Raw genomic sequence first — 12,079 nt, forward strand, 5'->3', positions numbered from 1 at the left:
GTGGGGCACATCGGTTCACCATATATGCTGCAATTATACGGGACTCTATTTCTAGGATACCAGTGTTACAGTGTACTCGTACTAACACCTTCAAAAGCAACATACATGCAGTGGAAAGTACTCAGGGCCAGGCACTCAGAGTTTGACTTAGGCTGTCACGTTGTACGTCGACAGCGGAGACTATTGCCATTGCAAAGAAACATCCCACCAGCACTCACATAACCTTGGAGGTACTTAGAGCACGCATTAGACACCGTTCTCGCACCCCTGCCCATCATCTAGGCTCTTTTCCAGAATACCAGCTCAGCGCCTCCTTCTTCAAGCTGATTTCGGCTTATTGAGAGTGCCTTCCAACAAAATGCACACCTGCTGAAAGAATCCTGACACCTCCTCGGTGCCTGGATCCACCTAAGTTTCGTCTAACAGTGCTAGAGATTCGTAAGAAGTCGGAGCTCTCGTCGCCACCTTTAAAGCAGCTGTCCCTGCTGATGCTCAACGAGGAATATGCAGACCACACTAAACTCTACACGAATGGATTGACAACTGTTGAGGAATCTACAGGAGCTGTTAACTTTCTAGAAAAAATCGAAACGTATAATTTCAGATAGTCTCATAGGAATTCATCGACTGCTGTGGAGATTTGTGGCGGCAGTCTGCAGTGCGCTTCGGCATATTCAACAGGAATCACCACAACAATGGGGCATATTAATCGACTCCAAGTCTGCCCTGCAGTGCCCGCCATCAGCTTTGTGTCATGGTGCACAAGACCAACTAGTATTGTAAATAAGAAAAACCTATCAACGATTGAAAGAGAAATGGCATGACATCAATTTTCAGTAGCTTACAGGCCACTGTGGCATTAACGGCAACAAAGATGGCGATAATTCTGCCAGGAATGCTTATGAAAGTGGCGTACAGGGATCCATTCCACTATCAAGAAGCAATGCAGCATCCAAGATTCGCTTGCTCGCACGGGATATATCACACTCAATGTGAGGCCCAACCAGTTTTCTGCATACCCGCTTACGCCGTTTAGATCCGTCACTTCAACTCCGAATACCATCAGGACTATCTTGATCCGAAACAACCATCCTCTGCCGCTTGTGGCTTGGAGTGTCATTCACGAACTGTTTTGCTTACCGGATCGGGATGACTGTTACATGTAATCACTGTGGGAGTGAAGAAACCATTGCCCACGTCCTTTGTGACCACCCTCCATATAGCTACCAAAGACAGCCGCTTTCGGCTACGTAAGTGTGGCTCGACGACCGGCCGCTTTTGAAACAGTGAATTTTGGAGTGCCGGAACGTTCTACCTTCAAGCCAGAAAGCGACCAAGGTGCTTCTCATGTTTCTGTGGCCAAGCGGACTCGCTAAACGACTGTGACTTTCCCGTGCTTGAGTGTGTGCGCGTTTTCTACTTTCTTTTTTTTCAACCACCCCTTTCCCTCCTTTTTCCCACCTTACCTTTTCATACCCCTTTCCATTTCTCCAGTGCAGGGTAGCCAACCAGAAATTTTCTTCCGGTTCACCTCCCTGCCTTTCACTCAACTTTATTTTCTCTCTCTTTTCTTGAGGGAACGCCTCTTCCAGTGGGTCTGACAAGGTCTGGTGCTATAGCTGTTCAGCCACGCATAGTACTCGCCAAATATACTGGACAACGGTTCCTATCCATAAACTGGGCTGTGCTCTTGATGGCCTTGAATGGTCAGCGGCGAAAATATATGAGACGCAACCATGGCAGAGATACGAACCTAAATAGGATTTTTCCGATGACCTTTTTTGGGAGGCACTTCAGAAATGCGTGGCACGTGTGATGCAACAATATATACGACGTTGGTACGCGAAGAACCGCGTGATCTTTTATTTTTTTATTTTCTATAATTTTAAGCCTCCCTACATCCACTTACAGTCTCTTTCCCCAAAGAGAAAGTACAGTTTCGATGGCCGTCCTCTGTGTCAATGCGTTTTTACTTCGGTGAGGCCGGCCAGAGTGGAGACAGTCGATGAGAAACGTCGAGACAGGGGCCGACCGAGCGAGTGCATGCGAAGCGATGCGGCGCTGAAAACTTTCAGCGAACAAGCAAAGGAAAGACTGAGAAGGCGGTTAAGGGTCCCCGAGGGGCATTCTCGAGCGAGGTTTTACAAAGCCTCCATCGTGCCGATCATGGTTTTTGCGAGATGCGTATAAAAATCAATACGGCCCTGGAATCTGCGAGCAGAGTGCGCGCAACCAGGCATGCAGCGACGCAGCTTAAGCGAGACAACCCGAAAAAGGGAAAAAAAAAACGGATTCTCGTTGCTACGTTGCCGGCGGCGTTGCGTCTACAATGACAGAACCGCTTAGGGGAATCTGTGCCTTCTTCGTTTTGGGGAGAAGAGCAAACTGAAACTTGACGGCCTGTTCACTGCGCATTCGTTTAGGAGGGGAGGGAGCTCTGCTTTCTTTCACTGTGCTTTTTTTTCCTCTCCTCTTTCAAACGTGTCTTGTTTTTCTCTCGGAATAAGGGACTGAGATTTTATTCTTCGCGTATGAGTCGACGGGACTACTGGCGCTCACGGCGCGATGAGATAAGCGCATAAAGATTATTCTAAATAAGATTTATGGAAACTAGTGGCGCCTTTGGTCTCCTTCTGGAGGCCTTGCGTTTATTATGGCCTCAGAGCAGCTGCTCCGATAGGACACAGCGTCAAGAAGCGGCAAATCTTCCACCATCTTTCAAGCCCCTCTTTAGGGGACGAGCGCGGGGACCAACGTCATTGCTTGGCTCATTTAATCTCTGATCTTCGAGGGAATAACTTCTCTGGAGAAAAAAGTCAATAAGCAGGAGTCGTATTCGGCGATGAGTAACCATTGATGCCATTTTCCAATGTCTTGACTGTCATTAAATGGCCCAGACGCTGCCGTGCCGTCGTTATTGGTGGGATCAACCATTCGACGATAGCCGATGTCAAGAAATCGGAAATGAAGTCACTAGTCAGAAAATACGGCAGTCATAGGTGATAACTGTGCAGGGATCCTAATAAAAAAGCCACATGCCTACGAAAGTATGGGGATCGGGCATGGTTGGTAAAGCATATCCGGGAAAAGAAAAAACATGTTTGGTGCGTTAAATGGTGAATGAAATTAAGATGCGATAGGACAGCGGGTATGACTCGTAATTAGGGTTTCACATTCTCCACAGAAAAGCTATGTCTAAGCTGCCGATGGTCGGCTGTGGCTGACTTTCTTTTAAAGCATGAGCACAAACGGCACAGCTGTATCCGAAACTTATCAAGTGACTTAAAGGGCCCCTCACCAGGTCTAACCATTTTTAGCTGACTCGTGAAATGAATATGCTCAGCATTCACGATCAGGTCTGCCCACATTTGAAACGCTACACTCCGCGGAAAAGGTCGTATTTCAAGCGTAACACCGCTTGTCATTCGTCTCGCGGGCGCGCGCCCAAAGGAGGATGGGATGACGTGTGACAAGGAATTACCATATACGTTGTTGCCAGTGCTTTGACGCCACTCATATACGCAGAGATTTGTTGCTTTGACGTAGCCCATAGTATAGCACGCTGCACTGAGATAATTATTTTACCTGACACACGTATACTTTGTAGCTTCAACAAATTAAATTTGACGAAAGTAAGACGCACAGACGGTATGCGTGAGTGTTTTTCTTTATATTTACTGCGAATAAATACAAAAAAATCCACCTCCGTTTTGCATGCGTTCGTGTTCTCGTGGTTTCCGCGTCGAGGAGATTGATTGACTGATTTGTTGGGTTTAACGTCCCCAAACCACCATATGATTATGAGAGACGCCGTAGTGGAGGGCTCCGGAAATTTCGACCACCTGGGGTTCTTTAACGTGCACCCTAATCTGAGCACACGGACCTACGACATTTCCGCCTCCATGGGAAATGCCGCCGCCGCAGCCGGGATTAGAACCCGCGGCCTGCGGGTCAGCAGCCGAGTACCTTAGCCACTAGACCACCGCGGCGGTGCCCGCGTCGAGGAGAGGCCAGCCCTGATACCGAAAGTAATTTTCTGGCACTCAATAGGCTCATTTATTGTCCTGGTCATGTGGGACTAGGTCATGATAGCGCTACTGTCCTACCCGTAAGAGTTAGTAGACCACAGAGAACACTGAAACAAAACAAGCAAGCCCAAGCACTCGCGCGCTTGGGCTTGCTTGGACACATCATGCGCACGTAACCTAGCACACGCGTTCATGCGTTGATGTGATCATCCCGCTCGGATTCCAGAGAGGGGTTTGATTGATATGTGGGGTTTAACATCCCAAAACCACCATATGATTATGAGAGACGCCGTAGTGGAGGGCTCCGGAAATTTCGACCACCTGGGGTTCTTTAACGTGCACCCAAATCTGAATACACGGGCCTCCAACATTTCCGCCTCCATCGGAAATATTCCAGAAAGGGAAGGGAAGGGATTAGGCTTGCGAAAAACTACGTGGGACGAGCTGCAAGGATTTCGAGTTCGCTTCCTAGCACCAATGTTTCACGCTGCTTTAAAATTTTCATTTTCTCAGCTCGTATGTAATGAACCAACTGTGAAAATTGTGTGCCCGATGTATATCCTACTGCGATACATCACGCACATGACAACTTCGAATTTCTTACCGAATTTATTCTGCGACCTGGTGAGGGGCTCTTTAACAAATGGGACTTAACAAATGTCTCGCGAATCATCACTGCGTGGCTTGCCCTTCTTAATATGGTCCATGCTGCGGACATATAGCAGCTTGACAAATTTATGCAAGATTTCCACCAACGCCTTGGTACCCGACTTGGTCAATTGTTTTTCTAAAACTTGAGAGCAAAACCCACTTTCATTTCAACAACGTGGTGAATTTTGGACAAATAAATCTATAGCTCAGTGCAGAAAACAAAATTGAAAATATAGAAAACCCACGAACCTAATTTATAAAAGGTCCATTAATTTCACCTGCACTTCGTGAACCGGTTCACGGAGGCGCTGCACTTCCGCATTCGTTTCCCGATTTTAACAGGGCGGCAGCGGCACCGCAGTGTTCGTTTCGAAAAAGTGCAGCTGTCGTGCAAAGCTAGTTCATGAATTCCCTGCACCTTCTCGTGGGGTAATGACGAGTTTGGGCAGCACAAGATGGCTGCAGCTGCAGCAGACGACACAGCCGATGGCATACATGTCTGTTTTAGCCTGTGCTTTAGCGGTGTGCAACAAGTACGACAGTGAACATTTTCCGGTAGACACATCCCAGCAACGTAAGCGTAAGCGGCGCCATCTTTCACGAATCACGGCCTCCGCAACCCTCGGGACAGCCGAAAAGTAGCATAGACCTTGCACGACATCAGCACTCTCGTATTCGTTTCCACATTTCACCGCTGCTGCACTTGCTGAAACGTCACCTGCACCCTACCTGCATGAAGACAACACCCAGACGGCACCACCGTGAACTAGTTCTGGAAGTGTACGGTGAATTGAATGGACCTAGAGTGAACTAGAACAGGGATTGCGGGCTCACGGAGTGACAGCGGCAACGGGGCAAGCAAAGCTGCTAACGTTGCCGTAGTCGCAGGCCGTGCAATCGACCTTCACGACACCTGGTGCGCCGTAGTGCTTGCGGAAAGACGCGAGGTGCGGGAACGAACGGTTCTTACACTGCAGCGCACCAGGTGTCACGACAATCGAGGACAGTCAAAGGGGCGCTGCAGCACTTTTTGAGAGGCTGCCAACAACACGCGAGCCAAATATTATAGCGCAGCACATGGCCTGGACTTCACAATAAATTATCAAAGTCAGCTAAAGATTGCCTTCTCTTCTCTCAACAAATTACGGAATAAGCCGAAAACTCGCTCGTAGTAAGCCCACCTGTCAGCCATTGGCTGATTTGAACATGGCCGCTCGGTCGTTACAGAGATCGCCGTGGGAGGCCGCTACTTGTCCACGCGTGCGCGCGCGATCACACTAAAAAACCCGCGCATTCGAAGAAAAAAAGTGCTCGAGGTCAGGAGGCGTGCATGACGTTTTTGTTTGCCCCCTCCCATCCCTCCCTGTTTAGCTTTCGGCGCTTTCATCGGGACGAGAAAAGAGAGAATGCAATTGCAGCGTGTGACAAATCTTTGTGACTCCGCTCGTACTGGACAGATTCTGAAATTTTTGCGGCGTTGATTTTTTTAGGCAATACGCTCTTCCATCGAATTATCTCATAGTTACTCAAAAAAGTGTTTTAGGGCCTCTTTAAAGCGTCTGTAATCAACGCTTTCTCGCGAGAAGACATCGGTGCCGTCACGCGTTCGACATCAGTGATCCCACTACCTCGCTCAGAAGTTCAAGCAACTCGATGAGAAAATCCGGCATTCGGGGATAGGCATTTCTGCCACACGCCTATAATCATCGTCAACCTCGCGTACTTTCACTGCGTCATCACAGCAATCCTGGCACTTTCCGTTAACGATCGGCGTGAGCGCTATCAGCTTACACACAGCATTCTTTACAAAAAAGGCCGAGTTTTCAAGGAATAAAACGTGATCAAGGTAGATGACAATTATATGGCAGCAATATTCTCCAAATACTAGATTATTTTTTTACAAAGTGCACCTTCTCTTCCTGCGCTTCAAGGTCGGTCGACCAGTTTTTTCTCATCCGCTGACGTAGAACCGTAGAATTGGACAGTGTTGCCTTGCACTGTCATCTGTCAAGACGTATCTGAGCTCTAGTGGACATAGATATGCTCGTACCAATTTGGTAGATCACTAATCATACGTGGTAAGGTGATTATTTATAAGTTTATAGAGCAGTGTCAACAACGGTGGTACCAACTCCACTGTGGATACATGCTTTGCGTGGTCTTCGCAGAACACGGCTTCATTTCCTGAGAGAGCGTTGCGTGGGAGTGTGTTTGGGGTGAGATACGCTACTGTTTTTTTTTTCAGACATTTTATTCACTGGTGGCAAACGCGGTGCTTTGTGCCATACTGACCATGTTTACATTCAGGATGAGGTGCGAGTTGCTTTTGGTACATAATGCCTCGCTGTCTCCTGGATTTTCATCTGTCGCCATCCTCTATGGAGTAGCTGACCTGAGATACTTTCCTCCTCCCCCCTCAACTATCTCACCATTTTTTATTATTACATTATCTTTTATATCGCAGAACCATTTGCTTAGTGTTTGTTCTGCCGAAAAGCTTCAGCGATCAAAACATTCTATGCATTCCCGGCTCTTCTTGTTTCATGAGGCACACGACGCGGGATAGTCGAAGTTACATTTTGAATTCAAGCCTGACGACAAAATTGTTCACAGAATGTTCCATGCATCTGTATGTTGCGTTGACTCATTCAACTTCCTTCAACATGCTGTATTCACAGTTATTCAGCAGCCGCTAAGGTGGTTTCGTGGGTAAGATGTACCGCTACTGAGCTTCAGGACTGCATTTTGACTCGTCGAAATACAAGAACACCTGTGTTTCAAATTTAGGTGCCCGCTAGAGAAACCCAGATAGTTGAAGTCGATCCGGAGGCCCCACTACAGCTCAGCTCATAATTATATTATGATTTATACCCATACAACACGAGAAAAATTAAAAGCTATATTACAAAGGCGCCACTGGAGCATCTCATGACCCAAATTACTAACAAAAAAATCTCAACCTAAAGCTCTCTGCAGGAAACAATTTAAATCAATCTCAGATATGCAATTAGTGAAGGAGGCAAGCAAATGGCTATGGAAGCTTCTTCAATTTGACTCCCGATAACATAGTACTCTATGGGACAACAGTGTTGATTGTTCAACCTGTCGTTCCTAGTATCCATTTATAGATTGATGGATATATGTGTAAGGTTTAGCGTCTCAAAACCACCATATAATTATGAGAGACTCCGTAGTGAAGGGCTCTATAAATTTTGACCACCTGTGGTTCTTTAACGCGCACCCAATTCTGAGCACACGGGCCTACAGCGTTTTCGCTTTCATCGGCTCATTTATAGAAGTAGCAATGGGTGGAGTGACAGCTAACTCACTCTTTCCTGAGTCTTGTCTTCCTCAGGCGCGACGTTGACGACTCCAGGGCTGCGCTGTTTTCCAGGTGGTGGTGGGCCATCTGGTGACGGAGCCAGTTCTTCGGGCTGTTCCTTCTTGCGGGCCGAGCCACGGTGAGTTTGGCCCGGCCTCGAGTCCTGCAGGCGGCGCAATATATTGGATCTTGTCACGTGTGCCTCTTCTTGAGGTGGCTTGACAGGTGGTGCGGCGGATATTACCGAGGATACCACGGCGGGAACGGCACCGGCAGCAGCTGCGGTCGTGGGCGCCCCGGGAGTAGTGAGCTGCAGCACCGCGGCTGCGGCAGCCGCGGCGTTCTGAGCACTAGCGAAGGCAGAATTGATGGCTCCGGCCTGCACGGTGCTCAAGTCGGTCTGAGCGAGGTCACAAGGTGTCGCGCCACGCAGGCTGGCAACATGAATGCGAGCTCCAGCTTCGACCAGCGCGTGCAAGCAGTCCCACGATAGCTGTGGCTGACAAGCGACCAGATGCAGCGGTGTCACGCCGTTCTTGTCGCGGGGACTGGCGGAGGCGCCGTACTTGAGCAAGAGCCGCACCGCATTCGTGCGGCTCAGCGCGGCAGCCAGGAAAAGAGGCGGCAGGCTGTAGAGGAAATCGCGGGTGTACTCTTCTTCGAAGGTAATCTCTCGACCGTCTGGCGAGTGTCGAACGACGCACAGCGAGGCGGCCAGCTCGGCACGCAGCGGTACGTACTTGCGGCGTCGCAGCTCGGGAGATGGCGCCTGATCGGGACTAAGCGTGGCACGGCGCAGCGAGCCGCTGGCCTCGGAGGCGGCCGAGCTTCCGCGGCGCAGGCTGCCCAAAGGCACGCCGGCCTCATTAGGTTCGACGCCGTACTTGAGCAAGAGGTTGATCACGTCCATTGCCTCATGTTCTACGGCCAGGTGCAGTGCGGATGTGAACACGGCCGGCACGGGCTCCAAGTCTGTGGAGACTGAGTCACCGCGACCGAAGCGGTCGATAAGCGTCTGGCTTTTGCGCAGCAGGATCTCCATGTCCTGGCTGGCCGAGCCGGCGCTGCTCTTGTCCAGCAGGCTTCCGTGCAGGTTGACCGAGAAGCGACCGTGGTGCAGCTCCAGGAGGCGGCGCGTGGTGGCCACATCGTTGGCGCGGATGGCGCGCTCCAGCTGCTCGGCCTCGAGCGTCAGGTCGTTGATGGAGGAGCCCAGGCTGCTGCCCGTCGTGGCGGCCGTCAGTGAGTGGCATGAGGCACTGAGTGGCAGGCTACCACCCCCGCTCGGTGGCAGGTGGTCTTCACTCGGGGGAGGCGTCGGTGTCGACTGCACGGCCACCAGCGGCGCCGGCGAGCGCCCCGTTGACTGGGACGACGCCACCGCTGCGCACGCCGCTCCACCGCTCTGCTCGCCGGTTTCGGGATACAGCTGCACGTGCAAGCAAAACATTTTATTGCCATGGTCTGAAGGCCCCCTTGGACGAGGACGCACTCTCATGCTCAAGTCCACACTCTCTGGTGATCTCCGTCTACTTTGGCAATACACATGACGATAGTCAGGCAACAGTGAAGCTAATCATAAGTCACACTACTATGCGTTCTGTAAACGCGTATCATTAGCCAATGGCTAACAGTTACAGAGCAACTATAGCATGCTACAGAGGTTTATAAAATGCTCACCGATCTATCACAATAGAAGCTCGAATATTAGCGGAAAGCGAAGACATTTCCTACGAACAATACTAGAATACTAATTAGGCAGTATTTATGCAGGTACAAATGGTATGTGACGTTAGAAAATAGACCGTAATGTTTTTAAATTACTGCACACAATTTCTTTCAGTGGTTTTCATGCTATATTCACAGTTCAAAACGAGTCAGCTGCAGCACCATTGCCTGAACAAGGCAACGAAGTGCCTGAAATCATTTTGCTGAGAACAGACGCTGTCAGGGAACTTCTGCGCACTCGAAAATAGACCAAAGCTTTCTGGTATCCTCAAGGTGGATCCAGTCGCCGGCTGCATAATATGGGGCGGCGTTGTGGTTACAAAAGCACCATCTCTCCCCTGTAGAGTAGTCATTCTGTTCTACCGGTCGCGGCTGGGAATGGAAATTACAAAAGCTTAATGTTTATGCGTTCCCAGGACCGATAACCTTGTGTGCATCACTAGTAGAGAATAGGAAACCACACGGTTGCACCGGGCACAGCAGAAAGGCCTTTGTGCTAGCACTCGCCAATAAAATAATAATAAACAATAAAACGAAGACAGCAAACAGGAGAAAATACTGGCCAAAAAGTGCAGTTATATATTTAAAAAATGATGAGTAAGGTTAACAGTGCGAAAATACTGTAACATAGCACGATACATATAAAACAACAATGTTAAATGAGATCGCGCACGTCAAAGCTGAAATAGAAAAAGAATTTGTGCAATAGTACACACCATGTTAAAAAGCTCTAAAATACAGAAGAAAAGAATGTCTGCAAGCTATGAAAAACACCCCGATCGAGGAGGAAAAAGCATTAAAAAAATTGGTAGATCCCCCGTACTGTGGAAATCGATAATATGCGAAGCACGAATGAGGGACGGTGAGTTGTCACATTGAACTAAGCACGACTTTACGAGGCGGATGTAAATTATGCTGTACATGATTTCCATTTCATCATTATTCTCTTCGCCTGGCATTTGTGCTCGTCGACTATTCACGTCACGTAATACCAAATTTGGTTTATTTGAAGCTAGCGACAAGGCCTTGACCGCATCATGAGCGTGGTATGTAGTCATGTTTTTACATGACACGCACATGGTTATCATGTTTGCACCAGTCATGTGACTTAGTCATCCACTCAGGTCACGTAATACCAAATTTGGTATATGTTGTTACGCCAGAGAGTCCACACCAAACGTCAATGCCTCTGCCAAGGCTATCCGTGTAGAGGCCAGCGATCGACCCCACCTGACACGATCAACTCAACGACGTCATCAAGCGGCGGCGCCAGTCTGTCTTACGCAACGCACAATGAGCTCCCTTAGCCTACGAGCCCTTTGAAGCAATTGGCGCTTCCTATTCTGGCGAGTCTTACGCAATGCGTGGCAACACCACTCGTGCTTGGGTGCAACCAAACGCAGCGGCTCCGGAGCTGATGATCATGACGCAGCCCAGTGGCGGATCCCCATTGGAGGATTCTGACATCACGGCCAGCGGTGCTTCTCGTTGGACGTTGTTGACGAAAAAGGTCCTCCCGGTGCCTATAAAGAAAGCCAAGTGGCGCGTCGCCAGCAGTTGACTTATGTGTCAGAGAGAAGCCGACGTATGGGTGCTCGGCTATTCGAGTCCCTAAACTGTCGGCCCCAGTGCCGAATTCGTAACGCCTCTATTTTTATGCTGTACATAAACCTAGTCTTAACTCACCGTCGTCTGGTCCACTCGTCTATCAGTTCTGCACAGAAGCAGTCACGAGCTGAGTAACACACGCTACCAAACGACTGGTGACCTTGGCTGCGGAGTTCGGAGCAGTGGCGCCTTCGGGACCGCGTTGGCGTCGCACCTTCGTAACATTGTGAAGATAGCGAAACGACCGCAAGCGCATAATGAGCATGGCATGTAGTCATGTTCTTACATTATACCCATGTCATGTATATTATGTTTGCACCAAAGATATACCTTCATCGTCCATTCACGTCACTAGTACCAAATTTGGTGTATGCTATGCCAGCGAAACGACCGCGAGTGCATCATCACCGTGGCATGTAGTCACGCGCTTACATGACACGCGTCTCATGATTATCATGTTTACACCTGTCATATACCTTCATCAATCTTTCACGTCACGTAATACCAAGTTTGATGTACGTGAAGCTAGCGAAATGCCTGCGAGCGCATCATGAGTGTAGCATGTAGTCATGTTCTTACATGACAGGTATGTCATGATTTCTACGTGAGGGCCCGTCCCTTATGTTCGTCATGTTGCCACGTCATACCATACAAGTTTTGCGATATGTCCGCCCATCCGTCCGTCGGTCCGTACATCTAGTTAACCCTCCAAGTACGGGTTCGTATCCCGGCTGTGGCGGCT

General features: G+C 49.2%; 2 protein-coding genes across 6 annotated transcripts in view; one reads left to right on the plus strand and one right to left on the minus strand.

Moving 5' to 3' along the window:
• Positions 1-12,079, minus strand: part of LOC119175883 (uncharacterized) — a 766,025-nt gene that overhangs the window by 421,008 nt on the left and 332,938 nt on the right. For both annotated transcript variants that reach the window (XM_075876430.1, XM_075876431.1), the window contains one exon: positions 8,009-9,430. In XM_075876430.1, coding sequence (XP_075732545.1) covers positions 8,009-9,430 — 1,422 coding nt within the window. The remainder of the gene's footprint in view (positions 1-8,008; positions 9,431-12,079) is intronic.
• The window catches only part of cN-IIIB (cytosolic 5'-nucleotidase IIIB), a 513,152-nt gene that overhangs the window by 7,010 nt on the left and 494,063 nt on the right, over positions 1-12,079 (plus strand). The window lies entirely within an intron of this gene.

This window comes from Rhipicephalus microplus, chromosome X, assembly GCF_043290135.1.
Source record: "Rhipicephalus microplus isolate Deutch F79 chromosome X, USDA_Rmic, whole genome shotgun sequence".
Classification (NCBI taxonomy): Eukaryota; Metazoa; Arthropoda; class Arachnida; order Ixodida; family Ixodidae; genus Rhipicephalus; species Rhipicephalus microplus.